The sequence below is a fragment of the Tubulanus polymorphus genome, chromosome 1 (genome assembly GCF_964204645.1).
Source record: "Tubulanus polymorphus chromosome 1, tnTubPoly1.2, whole genome shotgun sequence".
In the NCBI taxonomy this organism is placed as follows: Eukaryota; Metazoa; Nemertea; class Palaeonemertea; order Tubulaniformes; family Tubulanidae; genus Tubulanus; species Tubulanus polymorphus.
In genome coordinates, this window is record NC_134025.1 from 11527533 (window position 1) to 11552470 (window position 24938).

Genomic DNA, 24938 nt, shown 5'->3' on the forward strand with positions numbered 1-24938 from the left:
GTTTTCCTGGCATTTTGACTGTTTGACCTCCTGACCAGTCTTGCGCTATATTTATGCCGTATTTCTTTATGTCTTTGTTGATAAGGAAACCTAAGCTAAAAGAGACCGCTGTGATAGGAATAGATCTCTATGGTGATATCAGTCATATGAAACTGTCAGTTTTTGCTCCGTTTCTATGGAATTTGCATATATTTTGTGAACGCAAAAACAAAGCAGCTCGTGGTGTTGAAAAATCATTTATTCGCGTATTTTCGTTATTTTCACTCCGTGGTACTATAGCCTACGCATAGTATTTAGATTGGTTTTTGCATTCTAAACTGATGTATGAGCTGTAAATCCGATGGCGCGCTAGTCACATTTTCTTGATGATATTTCGCTGATTTTTGCTGCGAGTAAATGAATTTTTTGACAATATTGTCTAGTATGAGCCTACTTGCAACTTTTGTCGGCCGACAAATACGCAAGTGACAAGATCACTCAGTATCTAGCATGCTAGGTATTCGATGACGACAAGATTGGCAGCAAGTCTACGCCAGTCACCTACCTAGTTAAGTATGCTGACTTTTCACTTATGGAAATTAAGGGCTTTTTCCGAGTTTCGCACTGATTTCGTTGAACACATACACAATTATGTTTTCAAGAACTTCTGTAATGGGAAAAAAACGAAAATACCACAGCAAAATTTTGATTCGGTTGTTCAGGCTTTGATTTCTGAAAATATTTCATGAATTTTTTGTGGATGGAATTTTTAAGGGACCTTAAAATTTGACTGGGGGTGCGGACCCACGCGGACATCCCCTGTATCCCCCACTGAATGTAGAATGGTCTAAACTAGAGGTAGGCCTAGTGTGAATGCAGCTTATTATGAATTATGCGAGGGATGCCGGTTTGCACTTGGAACAGTAGTTTTGAATTCCTTAGAACGAAAATCGAAATCTGACCTCTGATAACTTTCGATCAGATCGGATCAGGTCGCTGTATTGCTATACATAGTGTACATATGAGACAATGAGAGTCACACGCTATTTTCGCTTAAATCTCGATGTGCAAACAGATTAATTCTTAATCTTCCCTATGCCGCCGTTCTGTTGACCCAGGAGCCCGCTATATCTAGTGTTTGAGATCTATTTTTCACACTGTGATAAATCCAGACATTCTCCGACTACTTGATACAACACAACTATAAAAGGCCCCATAGACATTCGCTGGCCTAAGATCATAAAGACTGCTCATATAATGATGGGAGGTCGGATTTGTTTCTAACTACTCCCAGCTTTTAATCACAGATTTTTCTTCAATCCACATGTAGACAGTCGCGCATGTGTGCGTGTATGAAAACTGATATTTCAACGCCAACGCGTTGTTATGAGATGCATATCGATCTACGCAGACTGTTGTCTAGCCGGTCAATTTCTATACTGTGTACGTAGCTGATTGGTATCCACATCGACACAAACGACATCGGGCTTCCAACAAGATTGTCTGGTGACCGCTGCTTGACCACACGAAACACCAGCCATACGTACTCTACGCTTCACCGCCCTCGGGCTAGCCTTTCCGAGTAGTAAGCTTTTGGTCGCTTCGATAATAATTTATGCCCGTCCCGGATTAGAAATGGCTCGATAATCCATGGAAATCTTTTCGTTGCGTACGTTTATTAATTGATTCGATTCATTTTATCCGGCTTCGTCGACCGAGACGATATAAAATTTGACTCCCGGAGTTGGAATGAGTCAACAATTCTCGATTGCAGCTCGGTGAAATTTTAACCTGTTGTAATGTCCAGATCGTCGTATCTTTTTATGTCTATGAGTTGAATATGATTGATTTTTCTTTCGAAAGTGAATTTCTTTGAAAAGGTTTTTGAAGAATTGAGGAAGAAACTACGACGATCAACTGCAGAAATTATGCAGGCATTAAAAGTCTACTCAGGGTTTGCAGCGGTCCTTCCAAGTCCTTCTATCGGAAAAAGTTAGGACGAAGGTCATCTTTGTCAATAAATGAAGAAATCCCACTTCGAAAGTGTGGGATTTTTTCATTTATCTACAGTATAGGCCTACACGGATTATAGTGTTTATTCGACAACTATCATCTTAGTCCTTCCTTTTGAAAAAAATGTCCTTACAAATTTGATTTTTATGTATTTTTTCGCGCACAAATTTGTCGCGAATTTGACTGTGTAAGTATTTTATTAGTAAGGCCTGGTAACTCACTTGTCAGTTAGATTGAATGTACAGGAAAGTGTTATGGAATTAGCCTGGTATATATGATTGGTCTTCATGACTAGTATTCCGGTAAAGGCTTTGCGAAAATGCTTCCTTATGGGCCCTCATTTAACTGGAAAGTACTTCTTTTTCGAGTCAAAAAGTTTGTCCTTTTGGGTCTAAAATTGCCGAAAAAGTCCATTTGAGCATTTCTTTTTACCCTGGCCTTACCACTGTAAACCCTGCTACTGTTAAGTCCTCGATTTTCATGGAATCTGTTACTCATATAGCGTTAATCACGTATTAGCGTCATAGTCAAACCTGCATAATCTGGACCAGTTTGATTTATTCGGATTATGGAAATCGTCAATGGTCCGCTTATAAAATGAAATGGTGAATCCGCTCAAAACAGGATTAACATACAGTTGGGTTTATACAGCGTTAAATCATTGATCAGGTCTCGAAACACATTTCAAATCACAATTTTTACCCTCTCTTGTTTACTGATCAATTAGACAAGAGCTCATCAATCTGATCCTTGCGTTTCTATGAAGAGTTTGTTTAGAATTCTGACTAGAATTCTCCTGAAGAACTTCAAAAATGCATGTATAATCTACGCTTTGCGGGATATGAAGTTTTTAATTTTAAAGTCATTATTCCATCATTTTTCAGGTGTGGTCCCAGTAATAATGTAGTGCGACGGCGACTGTCATGCAATAATGATAATTCGCGGATTTTTATTCAGGATTAATAATAATCGCGGCCGTGTCAGAACATGTGACTTAGGTATTAACAACCAATACCGGGTGAGTAGAATCTATTCGTTGATTTGTGTAGTGGCTCTATAGCCAGGATCGCACAAGCATTTTTGGCCCATGCCAAATTAGGCCCGGAACAACTATTCACACGAGTACTTACGAAATGGGCCTGAGCCTGTTTTGCCGAACATAAATGCCGGATCAGGCCCAAGCCAAATTTTAACAGGTTCAACAGTTGCTACAGGTTTCGAAAGTGGCACACTGTTTTAGCATTGTTTAGTATCTAGTGAGTAATTACGTGCATATGCACTCTCTAATTAGGCACGGGTCAAATATGACTCTGGCCTGATCTGTGACCGTGGGTTATGATTCTAAGGCTATTTGATGAAGAGTTTTATGAAAATTACCGTTAAGCCCGCTTAAGCTGGATCGGGATATGTCAGAATTTGACATCTACTCGTATCGTAGTAGGTCTCTGGTATTATTCAGTGACTGCGACAAAGCCCATTAAACATTCGCATTTACGTCAGATTTTTAGATAAGTCGTTGCTCATTTTATATGGTCCAAATGAGAGATCAGTATCCATTCATCTGTTTAATTTTTTGTTTAAGTCGTACCAATTCTCAAATCTGGTTGTTTGATTTGAGTGATTTATTCAGCTGCTATGTAGACTGACTTTTCTATTGTCGGCGTAAATTATCGATCTCCTGCGAGTTTTCCTGGCGTGGCAAATGCGGTCGCGTACATGTGTTTTCGATATCAAAACCCCTAATAATAGTTAGAAATCAAATAATCGCGAAAATCATCTGTGTGTTTCAAGGTCCTAACACCAGCACCCGACTAGAAAAAGGTCAAATTGCTGAATTTCCCAGCTAATCAGCTGAACATTTTTCAATCTCATTAATGGCAAAAACAACATATTAAATGTGGAATTATATGAATCTTAACCTTGTATTTGACCAATTATTCAAAGCAGCTCGCGGGAAATTTCTTAGCTTGTTTTCAGCAAATTTGCCGCCTGGAGAAGTCTTTTATATGGGAGGCGATAGGTTAAGTAATGGACTAAGTCCGTGGATAAATTGAAAAATTGTGTGCGCATTTTTTATATGATTTTTTCAAGGACGCACTTGAAGTTCAGCATGCAGAGGGTATAATTACATCTGTGAATTAATGATCATCATTCCAAATTTGGTGCGAATACTCTATGGTCCGAGACCTACAAAGTTACTGAGCCATTGTTCGATTTGTCCCCCTCCCCCCCTGGAGGCGCCCCTGGGGTGGAGCTTCTATTTCTTCAAATTGCTGCTTGTCCTACAGTTTCAATCGGATCATTTCCAAATTTCATACGTCATCATTGATGATATGAAATTCACGACGGCGTATGTTATTTACCTGAATGCTACAAAAATGACCACCAGGTGGCAGTATCAGATAGGTAACCATTAGTTCGAAGACGGGTTTGGCGACGAATCAAGATGAAACTTTTACAGTGTTGTTACTTACATGTACTTCAAAGTGATACCGCATTTTAGCGCAGTACGAGCAAGGGTTACACGAAAGCTGCTTTCGCAGGTCTCAACAAAAGCTTAATTCATAGATACATCCGCTTATTTCTTTCATGGCTAAGTTGCGAAACAAGGGCGGCTCCCGATCTCAGGCGTACTTGTTAGATAGATAGTAAGTTAGTATGTATTATTTATCTGGCTTCGTATATTAACTGGAAACATCACACTAATTTGATGCCGTAAAAACCGTTACAATAATGTTTATATACATTGATAACTAGTTTGTGTTATCTAAGGGGTTCTGCATTTCAAAATAACAATTACAATTGTGAATTTTGCCGTGTGTATTTTGTGATCGAATACATTTCATAACTCTTATATTAAATTTTTGATACATTCTGATGATTACTTTTGAGAGAATATGCACTATTTCATCAATATATCTAGGATCGACTGGTTGCCGGTCAATTCAATTCAATTATCGATATATTCAAATTCAAAATAACTTTATCGATCCTTAATAATGGATAATTCATTACTGCCGACAATATTAACCAATATTTGTTATTGTTTAACCCTTTCAGTGCTGACTTATTAATTTCCTGGAGATAATTTGAAAATTTTGAAAAATTCCACCCCAGTGTGTTGAATAACGGGAATACCACTATAGTGCATCAACACCGCAGTGCGGTGTATCATTAGTTGCTAATATATCACTATGTTTGACAGGAGCTGCCATTGTTCAATAGGGATAATTACTAATTATATCAATACACCGCAGTGCGGTGTACTAGCAAAATCCATCACCGATTTATACACCACACTGAGGTGTAGATGCACTGAAAGGGTTAAGGCGCGAAAAAAAATTTTAAGTTGGTCGGAGTTGCTTGCACTTGCCAATAGCAACACCGGGCGCCTGACAATCATCCGTGCTAAGTCCATAGTATGCCTTTCAGCGAAAATACATACTCTTTATGTATTTTTGCTTTCAGTCATGTTGAGCGTCAGAGTCCCAGAAAGTTGCGACTTCTGTGGTGCCTGCATTTATTCTTCATGTTCAAAACGAAAGTATAAAAGCCATGTTTTGGTTTTCACGCATCCTAAGGCCTTTTTTAAATTACTCGGAGAACAGATTTTTTCAAGAATAAAGTTGGAGGGCGAAGGGGTAAAAATTATAAATGCGCTCGAAAAGGCCCCCGCACATGAGCCGAAAACTGCGCTGCGCCATTTGCGTACGCAGTTTTCAGCTCGTGTGTGGGGCCTTTAAATTTGATCGAAAACTGAAATTGGGGGGATTTTTACCGGGGGGGGGGGGTTTACCTACATTCGGCAGATCCGTACTCCAAGTAATTAGAGAATAAGCCTGTAAGTATGCAAATCATCCATAAGATTCAAATCTTTTAAATCGTCACATTTCTCTAGTGGGTGACTGTCTTTTGGTATCATCTATTATTTTGAATTTTTACTGTTACAAATAAAACCAAATAGGGTAAAAGATAATATCAATGCAACAAAGGACATGTAGTTCAATGAGTGTATAGGTCTACTATATTTGTAGAAATATTCAGTTAAAAAAGCCCTGTTGCCGTTACTTTCATTGTTGATGTTCAATAGAAATGTAAGTTTTTAAGTGAAATAAGGCTTGTCCGAGCTTGTGTTTATGGCCTAGGCCTACATTACTCAATGGGGTCCGAGAGATAAACATCGCGCCATTATCGAAAGGCCCATTGGCCACCTCTATGTCCTACACCGGGCCTGACCTCATTTACCGAGGTACGCGATACAGCGCTAGATTTCTCATTTAACGCGACCTACAGCTACAACCGCGGTCCTCTACACGTGATAATTTGATAATGAAACTGATCGTTTGTAGTCGTTAACTTTCGTGATAATTTCATACCTGGCTTTGGCAGGAGTTTCGCTCGGTTGTACCGGCTGAAAGCGCACTAGTACTGGTAACCTGTGAATTGCGCGGGCTGATATACGAGAAAGTTCAATAGTTCAGATTGTTGTTGTTTACTACATGTATATGCATGATCCAACTAGTAATTGTATCGGGTCTGGCCTATACGCGCGCGTCGTAGAACCGTGCGCCTTCTAAGTTCAGCTGTGCGTATGCTCGTACCCCTGCGCGCTCTCTCTCCTCACCTCGCGCGCATGATAAGTAAATGAATAAGCCGGAATAGAATCTATTGAGAAATCACTCTCTACGTTGGCATTCGATAGTTTTCTTAATCATTAATTATAGTGCGAGCGGCGGCGGCTGCCTATGCCTGTGACAGCGAGTCTCTTGTTCGTAAACTTCGGACTCCGGTCAAGCGGCGCGGCGCTATTTTCGTCGAAGCTTTTCAAAACCGTTGACCATTGCGCGCACGGCTGTTGTTGCGCTGAATGAATTTCGTCTCGGCGGGTTTTGAACTTCGAGTGAACTTGCTCGCTGGCGCTCCGGCATTCACCAGCCTAGGCTATATCGCCAGTTCTAAAACCTGTGATAATTTTACTACCTGATACGGACGAGAGACAACGGCATTCTCGGATAATCTATTCCGGGTTATCAATCGTTCCGCCGGTCAGAATTCGGTACTTTTTGCGCGCGAGTGGTTCGATGGATAACGACGATTGGCATAGGCTTTAATTTTCGTAAAAATTTATCGATCGGTCGACGACGCGCCGTCAGCCTGCTTGTCTGGCTGTCATTTGCTGTTGAATACTTCAATCTGTGCGTAGTTGAACAATCGGGAATAGATTCGTTATTAACATTTCACAGTTGGGATTTACGAATTCTGGTGTGATTCTAAGAAGGTAAGTACATCGGGTCGATAAGAAATTTCGAATTAATAATAAGTCATTTAGAAAATTTTTAGCGCGTATGTACAGGAAATACATGAAAAGTTTCAAAGCACTTAACAAAAATTGCCAATGTTTTATATGTGTGACTTGGGAAAATTGAAGCCTGTTACTTATATAGCCTAGATTATTATGAAGCGCGTCTTTTACGTCTTAATTTTATCGTTATGATTTTCAAACGAGGCCCTATATCATGTTTGATGATCTTTGCTAAACGGGAGTAAAGTTCGCAAAAGTCTGCGCGAGTTATTGTACTGCGTTGGTTGATGAAGAAAAGTGAAGATATGATCGCGAGTTTAAAGATATTGTAGTTAGTTGGTTGATGAAGAGAAGTGAAGATTCTCGCATTGAATTTCAAGGTCTAATCCCATATTATATAACGTTTCCCTTCGAAATGTAAGGGGCCATAAACTCGTTTTAATAACGATGTGTCTGAGCAGACACGCGCAATATCCTGTTCAAGGTGAAAAACGAGAGAAATCCCATAATCGGTTTTTTCATTTTTGGCCGAATCTATTGCGAGATTTAATTATGTTTGTTCCACTATTGTTGAATGCGATCAAAATATGAATTTACATTTTAAAGTGTTAAATATATTGATTACCACGGGAATAGTATTTAGTTTTCTATCTTTTGCTGGCCCTAAAATATCAAGCCTATTATTGTTTAGGAGATTTTCAAAGCTTTGGTCAGTTTGAATTTGAAAACACGACTGAAGTCATATCATTCTGATCGTTATAGAACCTAAGATAGCATTCTTGCGGCAATTGTTTGAAACTGCAGGATTTTGCTTAGGTCTATTTATACTTCATCTAGGCATGGACTCTAAAACGAAGAGGGTCCATGATCTATTCTAGGAAAGGAAGGCATAACACATTTTTGTTATGCCTTCCTTTCCTAGAATAGATCACAGGCCCTCTTCGTTTTAGAGTCCATGATCTATTCTAGGAAAAAACCAAAAAATATCTAGCTTGATTATGTTTGTAAAATTCATAATTTTGCTGAACTTTTTTCGCCGTTTATTTTTCTTGAGACGTGGAGACACTATTAAACCTGCTCCATCTAGACCATTTGGGTTTGTTGAAATTCATGTTTCTGAAGCAATATATTTAACTTAAACATTATTGCGCGCAAGCGCACTTTGTTAACGATATCCAAACTAGATCATTATCTGGATTAAAATAATCCGGATTTAGCGGGTTTGATGAGGATAAGGAATGCATTGTACGGCTAGGCATTATTACATTCTGCTCGATGCTCAAAAATTAGAAAGCTCAGATTTTATTCTTTATTCACGTTTAATTTCAGTTGGAAAGTGCTTGATATTTTCGAATATCAATTTTCCGGTTGATTTCTATGGCCTATAGAAATGAAAATTTTCTCGCGCATTGTGTGCGGCCGGCCCGCGCGGCCAGTGGGATTATGGTTGGTTATAAATTTGTTATAGTTGTTGTTGTTACCAGTCTGACATTCTACGTTGCAAACTATGTGCAACTGAGGTCTAGACTGACTTGTGGTCAATTCAGTGTGCCGTGCACTAGTTGAAATCGATTAACAATGCGGTTGGTCAGTGTTTATGATGTACGTGTCTAGGCCAGTGTATGTTCTACTCAATGCTCTCGGCGCATAAAGCCATTCGTTCGATAGATACAAGTATTAATTTCATAAGGCGATAACATACAAGTATTAATTTCGTAAGGCGATAACATAACGACAAAATCCTACTAACGTGTTAGTATTGAAAACCGATTATCAGGTTTTTACAGATACAAACAAAAGCAAGTCTGAAGTTTTATACCGAGAAGAAAATCGGCCCAAGTCTGATGTAGGCCTAAGTACAAAATAGTGAAAATGTAGAAAATATTGCATGGGCGTAGGAGTATGGTGAATGTGCAGACAATTTCGCTTTATATCGGACTGAGGCCGAAAGTCTTCTGAGGGTGTTGTTACGAGAGTAGAAACGCGCGGACTTCATACATAATCCATGATCGTGCGGAGCGGGCCCGAGTCAAATTCGGCCCATGCCTAATCGGAGAGAGTGCGTTCACATGAAAACCACTCACTCTATACTAAACAATGCTTAAACAAAGCGAAGTGAGTCACCTCCGGAACCAGTCGCAATTCACATGCAATAATTTGACCGGTGCTAAAATGTGGCGGTGACTTGGTACTTTAGAAAACTGCATTACCTCTATGCATGATATAAATCCTGAGAAATTGTGGCTAATGGTGGCTTTCTACCGCTAAACGGGCGATTACTACTCGCATATCTCAAATTAGTTTAATTTTAATTCTATAATCATTCATTAGTATTAAGGTAATATCCTTTCCGAATGAAAATCGTCATCACGAGCTACAAAAGGACGGGTATAGTTGTTCAGTGATCATTTATTCAGTTCTCGAAGAGAGAATTTGGTTAGAGAAATTTTGATGCCCGTAATATCAGTCCGCATGTAACTTGCATTTGCAATCTATAAGTTGGCTATTAGTCCATAGGGATCTGATGTATCGCTATATCAAATATTCAGTGTCAATGATTCCTCGTGGGGCGATCACATTTTTATGTTTTCCTGCCTGATTGCTCGATAAAGGGTTGATATAGTGTAGAAACTATAAGCTTAAATGCGTAACTCGATTTCAAGTCCGCTTGGACTTCGTATAAGCATGCTTTGATTTCATATATAAGCATATCGACTTATTGTGATTTCGCTTTCGAACTTGAAAATTGTCATCGCTCCGCCGTTTTGAAAAACCAGCTTCGATGGAACGCAAATGTCACCTTCGCTTATTTTGGCGCGACGATATTGTTCTAAAAAGTAAGCGCACACGCTCGCGATCCATGAAAGCTGAAAACTACATTTACCGCGATGATGATCATCTATTCGTTTTCCTTGTAGTCGAGGCCAGAGCCTCTCTTCAATTTACCTTTACGTGAACTTTGCGTACGTCACGATATAAAAATAAAACTGCCCAAAAATGGCCACCGGAACGAAACCTTTAGTCGCGCAGCGAGGGGCGTTACGGCCTCGGGCGCGATATCAAAGGTATCGATCGGCGTGAAATGGTTATTATATCGTCGCATCAAAGTATGTCTCTATATTAATCTGCATTTACGGATACAAAGACAATGTAAATTCATCGCTGTTTGAGAAATGTTAAAGTAAAATTTCATCGACGGGGCGTCGTCGTCGTGAAGCGGAACTTTGATGTAATGCGGGGAAGCGATGGAAGACGGGGAAGCGATGCCGGGTTTTTTTTTTCAAGGTTCGCGCAAACGCTCGGCTTTCGCGTTTATTTCGCGTCGCGGCTTTTAAAGCGATGGAAAATAGAAACCGATGGGTTCGCATGAATTTACAGTAGATATCGAGCCAAGACTTTTTTCAATAGGATACCGGTAATGCTTCGTTGGCACGCAAGGATTCGGCAATGATCTGCCAGGATCGCTAGTGGCGCCGGGTTACCGCACTTCAATTTCTTTCTACATTTCAATAGGGAAGTTTCCAGGCGCCATTTTGAGGCGGTCCCACAGGTCCTGCATTGTTGGACAGATTTTCACATTTTTTTAAAAATAGCATACAACGCATGCAGAAAATCGATGGTCAACCACTCACGAGCCCTTTGCGCTTGGCTCAACCAGTGGCCACGTGTTTCTATGAAGATATTTTTGCCAATGTTGTATCAATAAAATCCTCAGATGCGTTTGGCTCAACCAGTGGCCACGCGTTTCTATGAAGATATTTTTGCCAATGTTGTATCAATAAAATCCTCAGATAAAACTATCTTCAATGAAAAATTCATCTCAAAACATTAAAAAGTTACATTCAATAACACAAAATTACCAATCTTTTTGAAGCGCCTTCCTTAAAGTGACGTATATTTTTTAAACTGTAACTGTATCCGATTGTTGCAGCCGAGAAAAATAAAATAAACACCATCTGAAAATAGAAATTGTCACCTTTCTAACGATGCATGACTTAAATTTTTGAAGCAAATGGGGGATGGACTACAATGAATCGCGCTAAAGGTTTTAGTTTCAAAAATGTGAAAAATCATTCCAACAATGCGGGACCGCCTCAAAATGGCTCCTGGAAACTGGAAAATTCCCTATTGAATTCCAGTCAACTTTTCTCATGAAGTAAATCAATTCTCAGTAAAATCTATTCCATACACTGAGTGAGAAAGTGAATCTTATATCTATCAGATGACTCGTTTGATAAGATTTCATATTTGGAAGCCTAAAAAAAAGTTGAAAATGAACTGATTTTTGCTACGAATCACATAGATGTTAGATTCATTTTCTCCACCCAGTACATGGTTGGTAAAAGATAACTCTGAAAATTGATTCACTTATTGGAAAAGTTGATTAGAATTTTATTGAAATGTAGAAGAAATTAAAGCTCAGTAACCATAAGCGAACCTAGTGGATCATTCCAGAATTCTTGCAAATGGGATCCTGTAGTGTTGTCATTGCCCCATTAGACTGCAAATTCAATTAAAGTCCATTCAATTCAATTTTATTTCATTCAACAAAAAACCGTCTAACCTTATTCAATATTGTACCGCGTAAATCATGCAAATCATTGAGACGAAGGAAAAAACAAATTGATCCGAAGTTTTTGCCTGTCTGTGTGACTAAATCATGCGTGTACTGTGTAGATTAGATTGAAGCAGAAAGGGTATTTTCCTACAACCTACAAATTCATGAAAATCGAAAACAACAGGCTGGCCTTAGTGCCCCCGGGCCCGAAATTGAAATCTTTTGAGAAGTGAACCAAAATTACTAGTTGCAGTGAGTTTAGATTTGCCAAGAGTTGATCGAAACTGAACTCATTTTAATTACAGAGTTAACTCGCGTCAGAACTGAACTCGGTTCCACAGTTCTTGGGTTTAAATTTTAGACTGAAAAAATTCGAATTGAACACATTTTAACCCTTTGCGTCTAACTCAGGAGACAACTACGGAGCACGAGTCCTAATACCTAAATGTTACAGAAAAATCATAACTTCAAAATTAAGGCCTCCATACTGTGTGGATAGCCTTTCGAAAACTCGATAAATTCCATTATCTTCAGATATGAATCGACATTTATTATGTTCTTTAAGATCATAGGGTGCAATTAAACATTCACAAAATAATGCCTATGGCCATATTGTACTCGAAATGGGTGTGGTTTCAGTTTTTGTCTTATTACTATAGAAAAATCAGCATCTTTTGTACTGAGGCTATATTGTGAAAATCTTGTTATTCTTGCGAACAATATTTGCCGGACCTGGGGAAATATTTGATTTCAAAAATTACTGAAATCAAATGTAAAAGTTTGAATCATCTATATTTACTTACGTTGAGCTGGTCTATTCCATAAACAAAGAAATTAAGGACACATCTTCATACAATGCTGTTATAAAACAAAACGAATATGTTTGCGTGCTTGAAAGTCTTAAAATGCGTGATGAAAATTCCTCTGACCAAACCATTGGACAAATGAAAAATATTTTTGCTATCCGGTTAAGAAAGTTTTCGAAGAATTGGTCATAGTCTATGAATGGCTCTCTGATAGACAGACACACTAATGCGAGAAAATAGGTTACTAATGAAAGGCTACGAGGTTGATAGTGTGGAGGTATCAAAATTGGCTGTGGCTTACTTCAACTTACTTAGGGAGGTACAACCTCCCTCACGATTGATAGAACACTATATCCGTGTTGACGCGATGTAGAGAGAATCCCACAATGATAAGAAAATGTCCGAAAATGTAACTTCGAGATAGTAGTTATTAACTATATCCTAATAGTCATCTTCAGGAATAATGAGATACTACAAAAATTATGAGACATATATACAATCCGGAGACAGAGACTAATTCAAGGAATCAGAGATGATACAAACTAAAGGAAAATTAACGTAGAAACAGTTACACGCTAAAATAGATTAAAGGGAAGCAAACCAAAGGGTAATGATAAACAACAATAGTGAGTATAAATATAAATAGAAACTAAAAACTACTATCTTGAAGTTACATTTTCGGACTTTTTCTTATCATTGTGGGATTCTCTGTACAACCTCCCTGTTCATAGTAGTAGCAAAACAGCGAGTGTTTACACTATCACTTAATAGACTATTCCAAATAGCTCGGAACGTGCCAAATTTGGAACCATCCAAATGAGAGTGCACCTTGCCGAATTGGCTACAGATATTTATGACTGGCCCTGCATGATGTCGCCCTGAGTATTTTAGAATTTCCTATCTTAATGATCGATTTATGAGTCCCTGGCCGTTATTTATTAAACGGATGTTGATGACTGCAGTTAATCATTAGCCTATATCTGGACACATCAAGCTCTGTTGGTAAATTCTAACATAGCGCCTGTAATATCAGGGTCCCTACGACTCCTTGATTCCTTGTAAATTCCTTCCAAACAAAAAAATGTTTTTCAAGTTCCCTGTATATTCTTGAATTCGAGCAAAATGCCTAAAAATCCTTGAAAATGCCTTGAATTTTGAGAAATTGGCAATTAGTAAATTTTACGGTTCTAGGCCTAGTTATATACACATAGATTTCACACAGATTACACCGAATTAAATGGTTTACCGAGATAAACAGAACAGATTTAGGGGTCTACAGATATGAAAGTTGAAATTTGCTCCTTGAAAACTCCTTGAAATCTGGAATGACCGATCTGAAGGAACCCTGAATATATTTTTGCTAGTAGTCAATGATCATGGCAGTGCTTCCTCATTGACGAGAGAACGCCCTGTTTATTCTTCGATCAAAAATGGAAAGTGTCGTGACACGGAAGCGTGGTTAAGCCATCTACAGAAGCTCGCAGCTCATTAATGATGGGTCTATGACAGGCGAAAAGAACAAAAATCTATTGTTTCGTAAAATAACTTTAGGCCATGTGTAGGCAAATTATACACACCCTAATCCCAATTGAACCCCCACCCTTGCATGTTCTTAATAGATTTTCATATTTCATATTTTTATAACACCTCTAACATGAGACATCCTTCCTCATAGCCTGAATGCGTGCAACTTTTCTCATGAATGTAGAACTTAAAACTTTAAATTAGGCTATAACCCGTAGTAAAATTATAAAGTTATAATCATTATGAAATTGATTTTCGAACTATTTAATGTCAAATATACCGGATTCACGGAATATCACTTCCCATATAATATGATTATTATGCATAGTTATATGCTGGTGTAGAGGGTCACAGCTAGCTATTGCTGCCTTATTCGCTGAGTTTGCTGGATAAATGATTAGAAAATCAGGAAAATGAAATAAAATTGAGAATTGATTATTCACACAATTCACACCCCCATTTTCTGAGGTTGACGAATTATGGTATGGCATGTTGACCCTGTTAATCGTTTGATTTTTCGATTTGGTGTCCCTTACATCGAAGTACAGATATAGTTGTGTGATCGTCAAAATTACAGAATTTTTTCTTCCAACCAGTCTGAACCGGCAAGTGACTGATTGGGATTAACTTTGTTGGCTGCCTAATTTAATACATACAGATTGTTTTGTTTTTGCCCCATGTTTGACATCTCGAAAGACTTCTTTTCGTTTGTTTTTTCCTTCGTTCCTTAATGATATCTTCTGAAGTTTCGCGCTAAATCATTTGTGAATTAGTGTCTGCGGAAGTTTCGGATACCGTTCTTCTTTCTGTTATTTTTAGAAAAAAAAAAAAACGTTTTGACCTTGACCTGATTACCAAAAATAAGCCGCAGTCTCGGGTCTTGATGGTTAAAAAAGAAAAGCGATGCGTTATTTTAGTTCATGTTTCTTCGTGTTCTCAGAAAAACCACAACCGCGCGCTAGCATTCTGCTTCCGTCATCGTCGTCGTCAGCTATCTAGGTGACCAAATTAGAATCGCGTATTATCTACTTCTGCTTCGCGCGATCGGCGGGCTGTTTTTTTTTTTTGTTCGATTGTTGTTATTGAAAGGCGCGGGGGTCGCACGAAAATAGGGCGAAAATCAAAAGCGATCGATCTATCCCGGTGCTCGTCCGTATCAGAACGCCAGATGCTGTTCAGACATTCGCGCGCTCGGACGGGATGATAATGATTGTTAATTGGTGAGTTGTTCCCCTCGAGTTTTGAAAAATCTCTGGTCAAAAATTGATGGAATATCGGATATTTATAGTATTTCTTTTTTATTTTAGTGTTAATTATCGATTGCTAACGGGTGATTCTAGAGGTCAGGGTTCTAGTTATCTAGCATACTAAAACTTATGTCGATGGCGGCGTGCTTGATTTTGATAGCTTTGTCTGCTAACGGGGGGGGGGGGGTTCGAGCGATATGCGTGAAAGAAACTGGCAGAAAATAAAACAGTCTGGTCACAATTTTCTATGAAATTAGATGTCTTTTGTCAAATTGGTACAAATGAATCTTGCTAAATGAACGAATAGATCATTAATTAAGTTCCATTTGAATGGTATCGTTAATGGCAGTTTTTATATATTTAATGAAAAATCGTCGAATGGAAGTAAGTGGTTTTGTGTCCGAGGCCTGGTATGAAAGACGTCGAGAAATAAATGTTTGGGCCAAACTCGGTATTTTGTATCACAATACTTTGTTAAACCGTAATTTGTAGAGACATTTACACCCGTGATGGCTGGGTGTTGAGAAAAATTGTAAACGATCGAAATGAATATACGTATACACGTGTCACTAATGAAGATATCATCTCACATCATATTTCGGCAAAACTTGTCATCTAAGTCCGCCTACTGGATTTCGATCCACGAAAATACGTTGCGTCATGTTTCGGCCCGAAAACTGGGGTCCTCTCCTCGTATTGCGTATATAATATTTTCGATAACAAAGTTATCAAATATTGATAAATCGCTGGTTATCCGGCACTCTTAAAGCATGTGTCGCCGTTGGAGGACATGTCACCCTGTCGCAGCCGCTGTATACGTTGTTATGTACGGTATAATCGATTCGGTTAATGATAGCCGGCATCATCGATTGTCCACCGTCTGGCCGGACACGCGCGATATTTAAGGACATTGTTGAATCTAGATACAAGCGGCGACGGCCTGCATGCTAATTACCATGATGCGATGCCTAGTTGATCGAAGCTATATTATTCTCGACGATGATGAGTTTGAGTTCATGGTCACACAAACCGCATGTCGGTATCAGCACAACTGTGGCCGATTGTCAACTGATCGCTGTTGTCGCGCGCGGTTCCGATTTCGCAGCCATCGCTTTATGAACGATTTCACCGAGATCAGTTACTGAAGTTCGGATATTCAAAAAAAGATATTTTCACTTTTCTTAATACCGACTGGATTTAGTTTAATGATGAGATCATTAACTCATAAATGGACCGAACACGAAATGTATGGAAAAAGTAAATCAATTGAATTTTGAAGAGACAGGGTTTTTAGGGATCATAAGTGGGATACCTTCGTTTGGGGCATTGCGAATTAATGCCAAGCGAAATTCAAAATGATGTTTTCTTTCTCGATTTATTTTGTAGATTCTGACTGATGTATATACTGTCGAGACCTCAGAGTATGAATGAGCCCCTGGCTATGTACCACACTCATGGAGAAGTACAGCGCGATAAGCTGGATGATGATGAGAAAGGTACGACGATGTTAACATCTTAACTAAAATATGGGCAACGTTTGCCTCAAACTCAGGAAGAAAGGGGTGAAACTGATATAAGAATGAAATGCCTGGAAATTCATCCATTGCTGAAGGTGGTACTCAAAATGGTAGAAATATTGTATAGGCCTCATATACATGATATATAATGAAATATCCTATCAAAAAGTTATTAAAAAGGCCATTCAGGGGAAATTATAGCTTTATCATGGCTGACCTCAGCAACTCGAGCTCGACACATTTTGAATAGTTATTTTTTCTATAATATCAGAACCCTAGGAAGGGAAGTTCCCGAGGACATTGGCCATTTTGAAACCAATGTGATCCGATGACCTCATTTATTGTAAATAATTCACAAATGAGGTCGAGTGATCGATTATTGTAGAACAACTAGAATACCCTTCGGAAAGTTCTTTTTTGGGGGGGATGCCATGATAATATTTTTCCATTTACATCATCCTAAAACATGTCAAAGTGGTCTCCAGAAATCTGAGGTGGCTAAGTGAACAACAATTTGTTGAATTTCTACTACTGGCTGGGTACTTTTGACCAATATGTAACACGGTTTGACAATATATTGTCAAACCATGTATACTGTATATAGTGTTTTTCATGTTGAGTTGTAAAAGAAAATTGAACAAAACAAGTTTTCATACAGAATGAAATGAATATGGTCAAATGTAGTGTAGATTGTAGAAAAGATCGTGATAGGCTAGATTTAGTTTCATAAAGCGTGGTATGCCAGATGGCATTATACCAAACGTTTGCTGGCTGAACAGTTTGAATTTCCTTCCTCTTTTATATCGAGCTGTTAGATCCTCGATCGAGCGAGACGTTTTATATTCAGAAGAAACATAAAACTGATCTTAATGAGCTTTAATGAAATTTCATTCTGGGAGATGAGGCGGTAGGGGGTCGGGATATAATGTGAATGTTTCTATTCGAATCGTGTCATCTGTGATATCGGTTAAACAATTAAAACGATTTCTGACCGCTGCTGAGAGAGGCAACATTTCTTAAAAGTAGAATTCATGTATCTGAACACGCCTTATAATCTTTGGAAGTCTTGACTTTGTCACAGTTAATAGACATGAACATACCCCAGACCAATTTCATTAACTGGTCCCTTCTAATATTGCCCATATAATGGATCAGTTGAGAATGTACCAAGTCAAATCTGTGCACTCAGCATAAAAACCGCCATCGCACAACTATCTCTGGTATGGGCCCACTGTTCACAGGAGTGCCAAATGGACCCATGCCAAATTTGGCCAGACCAAAAACCTCAGACAAGGCCCGTGTAAAGTTTAAGCACAGGTCAAATTATTATGTGTGAGCACTAACTGGTTTTGGAAGTGACCCACCTCGCTTTGTCACAGTCATGGTTCCCACAGGACAGGGAAATTGGGAAAAACTTGGGAATTTTGAAAAAATAATTCCCGGTTTGGAAATATTTGGGAATTTGAAAAATTTCCCTCAAATCAGGGAAATACTCGGGAAATTCATTACATTTCACATATTGCATTTGCCAAGGGCACATTTCTTCAGCAATTTTCCTTGAAAATCATCTTTATCAACCAGTCACCGCTAAAATGTTGACTGTTGGATGACGATATGTGTTCATTTCCATTTGGGAAAATTGAAAAATCACCCAAGAATTACTTGGGAAAAACTTGGGAATTTTGAATTTATATAACTGTGGGAACAATGCACAGTATATATAGGAGAGGCGCAGTGGCCCGAGTGGTTTTGGTGATAGAGATGAAGCGCTCTCTAATTCGGCACGGGCTGAATTTGACTCGGGCCTGATCCAGGCCAGTTTGACCTGGACCAAATCGTCTCTGTGATTATGGCTCAGCAGCTATCCATGGTCCAGCTAGACACAACACAGTGATTGACAGGCAATTTAAGATAAGATTCTATGCATACACAGGGAAATGTCCATTTTGATAGAATGGACCTCAATCAGTCTTTTAGGTCAGCCCAAATTTAGACCTTTCTATAAATAACATAGTATGAATGCGGCTATAGATGGTTGAAATGATCATTGGTTTTGAAGCTCCGTTCATTTTGCAACATTATAATGAGGCCCTGGATGAACTTGGTTGATGCGCACATGGGCGATAGTCGATCGCCAGCAGCCTGCAATCAGGAGGCGACTTCATAGATCAGAAGAAAGGATTTAGTCGCTCAATGTCAAAAATATTTCATATCGTGCAATGGTAAATCGGTTCATTTGTCGCGACTAGCGTTGTGGCAATATAAAGTGTCATGAAAATATTTTTTTCGACCTATCAAGGGTACGTAGATAGTATTCATTCAGCGCACTCTAGTTTAGGCATATGATTGTTTCATAAAATCCTCTTAAAAGAAATTCTGTTAACTCGACCGCCAATCACACAACTATATTTGTACTTCGATTTCCAATTTCAAAATCAAACCCCCTGTTTCGCTCACAGCAGGTGTGGTGGGTCTGTATGGGACACTCAATCAAAAAATCAAACGAAATTACCAGCCAAATAAATAACAGGGAAATTCCCTATTTTAAGATTTAAAAAAAACCTCTATCTAATAGTCCTAACCATGGTTAGATTTTAAAATAACGACACGCAGCGGTGGTTGTGATGAGCGATTTCACCGCGACGTGCGATTATCCGTCGCGCAATATCAAACATGTTGCGAGATATTGTGCGACTCGTCGTTAAACCTCAGATTAGAAATCCGAGATTTTAACTTATTAGAGCCAGTGAATATCGTTTACTTCCTGCTACGTTGATAATGTCCATCGTTAAAAGCCACGGATATTCTTCAGACATATCTTCTTCGCTATATATCGATTCCGTCGCGTATTTCGATATTTGCAACCCTCGCGATACCTTATACCGGCTATGAGTATCATCTATTACATTAGTGAAATATGAATAAAGCGAAATTAAAACGCGTCAGGGGAAAGAAAAATGGTCTATTTCATCGATTATGAAATCGAAAATCGCGATTTCGTTGTTTATCGATCGATGTGGCGCATTCATCCGTTTGCCGGGAAAATTTCCGTCATTTGTGCCAGCACTAGCCGCAGTCTCAGTTGCATTCGCGGATCAACATCGACGTTTTAATGCGACACATTCATAGATTGACATCAAATGTGTCAGCCGCATGTGTACGAGAGATGCTTGTTTGTGTGTATAAGCGATGAATGTGCATGATGGCTTCTGATAAATGACGAGTGAGTGATATACATTAGTGCTTGTTGATCTTTCTCGCGAGCAAACAATTGTAAAGAAGATTTTTTCCGAAAAATATTTCAAACATTTTTGTCGTGATATGATTTCCTACTATTTCTAAAAAGTAAAAAATAAAGCGAGACAATCGTTTTTCTAAGCAGATACCGTAGTTTCTTGTTCCCATTTGCCTTCGATGGCAAAAGCCTGCCGTGTAAGACCAGTTGTGCAGTTATCTTATTATGCTCAAATACATGAAGATCTAATCAGAGTGCCTCTTGTATATTTGCTTGAGGCGGTTATTCTAAAACTAGATACTGCAGTAAATGTGTCCGGGGGGGGGGGGGGGGGGAGGTGGGGAAACAAGGATGTTTCGACAAGGCTTCACCCTATATGACAGCCTGTGAGATTTTCGAATCTGCTAGCGATGACGGGGCATGATTCCCGAGAAACCAGCTTAACCATTTCCTTGGAGTAATCAAATAAATCATTTGATTACTCCAAGCCCTTTCAGTGTTGACTAATTAATATCTGCTGGAGATGATTTGAAAATTTTTAAAGATTCCACCCCAGTGTGTTGAGTAACAGGCATGCGGCCATAATGCATCTATGCGGTGTATTGTTAGTCACTAATATTTAACTGGGTTTTATGTAGGTCCTGCCGTCTTTCATTAGAGATAAAAAAAATTACTAATTGCATCAATACACCATAGTGTAGTGTACTAGCAATATCGATTTATACATGGCAAGCAAAAATTATATACTTGGTAATAATTTCCATGGTAAAATAACCTTATGATGAATACAAGTTGGTGGCAAAGGATATGGTTCAAATCCTAGATACCTTAGCAATCAACCGGAAACATGAAACAGATTCATATTGATATGTGTTGATGATTCGCTTACTGTCATGTACAGTGAGACAAGAAACACTGAAAGAAAGGATGCCAATTACTGATGAGAAAACACTGATTGGTATTTACTCTTGACCAAAATAAGTGAATACATTAATGTTTCTTGTTATCTAATAAGTGCCATACAAGGTTTCAAGGCAGCACACGAGCATAGTCAAGTTTTAAACATGCACAGCAATTAAGATGGTTACGTGTGACTTCAGCAACACTCAATCAGACATCCCCCTGTGATAAGACTGTTTAAAAAAGATCCAACTTAAGCCTTTCCCATCACGTTAAGAAAGTCAAATCGGACTGAGTTACCATCTGCACGTAATTGTCTGAGGCATGTTTAACTAGGGGCCTTTGAAAACCGTGACTTGGTCAGTTCGTGTATTAGTTCAGAGAATATCCAGATCCCATCGAATGGTAGCATTAACTGGGATCACATGGAGATGATTTGGCCTGGGCCAAATTGGCACGGATCAGGGTCCCGAGTCAAAATCACTTCCGGAAGCAGTTGCAATTCATATGCAGTGATTTGACCCGTGCTAAAATTTGGTCATTGCAGCCAAGTTATGCTTGGGCCAAAAATGCGCGTGATCATGGCTTTTGGGCATCGACCAGTTTTTCTGCTTTTGATTAACTAACAGAGCTGCCAACTGTTCCTGATTTTCAGTATTTGTTACTATTTCATGACAAGAAATACGGATTTGATTTGTTTGATGCATTCAAAAATATGAAAGATGTTACTGAGGGCCTTACTGTCGATTACTGATTAATATACCGATTAATTTGAACATTTTCTTTCACATATCATTGAAACGTTACTGAAAAAATTCAATTTGTTACTGAAAGTATATTTCAGAGTTGGTAGCTCTGAGCTAACCATATCAATTGCTAATGCGCATAAATTAATTTTGCAGGATTGATGGGCAGCAACTTTTTGCGATTCGCTCTCGACAACAATTTCGACAGCGACCATGTGACCGACGTGAAGCCGTCGTTCCACAACGCCGATACGACCGGCCTATCGGACATGAACGGGATGATGAACTGTCAGCAGCCGCCGCTGCCACACCCGCAAATCGATATCGCGATACCCACGGACCAGGGTAAGACGGCGTATTTTCATAATTATGGTATGTATGTGTTACACGGGTGTCGTCGGTTCGGTCCGGTGCCGATGATGATGAGTGATCGGTAGCTCACCAATTCGCGAGAGAAAGACGGTAACTTTCGTCATCTTTTCTTGTGTATCACGCTTTATTCCTCGATAAACTTCACTTCAGTCGATGTGATATGATCGGATTTTTTCAGTAGTATATCTTGGTATACGTGTTTTATCTAGTTTTTCTAGAGCATATTTAACAAAGCTATTTTCTGTCCTATTCTGGAAGAATGGTCGATGTCGGAAATCCGGAACAGAGCGAAAGAGTAACGAGCGAACTATCAGTTTGGAATACCAAAACTGGACTGATTTATTTTTACACACAAACTATTTATATACATTGAGATACGAGACAGGTGGAGACATGGAAAATGATACAAAAACAAAGGTGACGAGCAGTGACATGACAGTGAGACAAACAACAATTAACGCATTAGACACAGAGACAAACTGTCTCGAGAAACAGCTTTAACCAACTTTCGAGCAACTGGCCCCTGGGAGTGTGAAAGGTCCTAGAGAGTTAAACTTTTAACCCTTTGGAATGTGGATTAATTTTTGACAATCCACCTGGTCGACCCACGTTAATTAATCATCCCAGTCACCAGCCGAAGTTCCTCATGGAAACGGTTTTAGTTTCTAGGACTGTAATGATACAGTTTCGGTGTCTAAGAAACTTATTTAGAGTTTCCTCTAAGCTTTCTATCCATATCGGATAAGACTGTCGGAAGCCAAATCAAAACAGACTGCTGGTAGAGTTCATGAATTTGGCTTTTATGAAACCGGACCCAAGGTTAACCACAGTCTTTAGCGGGCATACGGAGTTGAATAACTCTAAAATGACAAGCATAAAGTCCGCCGTACGCGCCTCGCCTGGTCAACCTGGAAATTGATGGTTGCGCCACCGTACGGTGTGGTGTCGGAAGCAGGCCGTATCCGAAAAAATTTTTGATGGGTACATTTATACCTATAGGCAGGTTAGGCTTTATGTCATACAGGTAACGTATTTGATGGTATTATATATAACACTTCTCGCTTGTATTCGGCGAGGTATGAATTTCGTGATATTCATTATAAGGAATATTCACCATCGCTGACTACTATTCAGCCACTACCCGCAGTTTCTGAGTTGCCAGTTTTCTTCGCCGGCGTTGTTACCATATGAAGTGTGATACGAAGGCAGTTGCCCGTTAAATCAGCTAGTGATACTGCTTCTCATCTATTCGCGTTCATTCATTAAGGCTCTTCCGCCAGTAGTGAGACTATAAATCCGCAGTACAGTAGAATACTCGGTGGTGCTTTCAAGATGAGTTCATTCATTGTCCTTATGGGGAAACCTAGCAATTGTCTTCGCAACAATAGCTGTATGCAGATAGAATATACCAGACTGACAACGATCAGCGTACATGTTTTTTACTTGACTTTATAATGCTGATGTATATTCATGCTTTGACTAAGGCAGGTTTCGATCGGTGTTTAACGATTCTAGAATTCTCTTCTGACGTGTTCGTCTTGACCGGAAAAGGCTCTATTCATTCCGGTATAGGGTAGTCTGTATACCTGGCAAAAGGCTGGTCAGGAGTTCGTAATCAAGATCAGTTATTCGTAAAATGGAATACGTTAGATCAAAACCTGCCTAAAACTCATTTTATTCCCGTCCCGTCATTTCAGTTAGTATCCGAACTGCTTTCTGTGTAGTAGGCCTATGATGCGTATCATAATAAACACAAGTTCCCCAAAAGTGGTTCAAATTGCTATGGCTTTATCTACAACAAACTTTCAAGCTTTTGAGTTGGAAAATATTTTGAACTGGTTTTCAACTTGGCAGTAGATACGCATGATTTTTCTGCTTGGTTCAAATCTCAGGTGCAATTTCTACGTCACACAACCTAAAAAAACCCAACAACAGTTCATACATCTGTAGTGGCCTCACTCAAGGCTGGTTGCCTCCACTGTGACATGGTCATATTTTCACTAGTCTCGTGTTTGGATAGTTTCATAGCCATGTTTTCTTAGCGGGTTCACAGATCCAATGGCAGTTGGCAACTTGATGATGTTAAAAGGTCCTGATACTCATTACACAGCCGTCTTGTATAGAATTTAAGATGTCACATATTATGCAAAGGTCTCTTAAAACGACGGTCATATAGCATGTCACATTGTTAACTGTTCTTGGTACTGAACAATTGCGTTGTGTTTGACCATTGTTTGACATATCGTCGGGTTTCACGATCAACAATGGTAGATCATTTCTAATAAAGCCAATCGAGGTACACGAGTTTGGTCACTGATGCTGTTTCCGTACAATAGTAGTACGTTAATAGGCAAGATTGCTTCCATTCTACTCGGTGGTTGGCAAGATTGTCTGTATTCGGAATGTCTGTATTCGGAATCGGTAGTAAATTCGAAAATGCGTTATACAATAGAGGAAAATTCTGCGCCCAAAAGAGAACCAGAAAGTCGATGATTGCCACAGAGCTGATTGCCTTAGATAATCACTGGGACGATGTGTTTAAATTTTTCTATTCAAGTTCATGCGAAGTTGACTCATCGTCACCGCAATTCATTTACCTCAAAGAAAAATAAATGGGCCCCATGACATCTGAGACACGCATTTAACAGTCTTCCATATCAAATTTTTTTTTACTGAAAATAAAGCCAAAATCCACCTCCATGAGAAAGTCGTTGAAATATGTGAACAAATTCCCTATTA

At 39.1% G+C, this 24938-nt stretch overlaps 1 protein-coding gene across 1 annotated transcript in view; it reads left to right on the forward strand.

Moving 5' to 3' along the window:
* Positions 1 to 24938, forward strand: part of LOC141906513 (retinoic acid receptor gamma-like) — a 36412-nt gene that overhangs the window by 2984 nt on the left and 8490 nt on the right. The window contains exons 2-4 of the mRNA XM_074795843.1: positions 2877 to 3010; positions 16816 to 16925; positions 21984 to 22199. Coding sequence (XP_074651944.1) covers positions 16826 to 16925; positions 21984 to 22199 — 316 coding nt within the window. The 5' untranslated portion in view covers positions 2877 to 3010; positions 16816 to 16825. The remainder of the gene's footprint in view (positions 1 to 2876; positions 3011 to 16815; positions 16926 to 21983; positions 22200 to 24938) is intronic.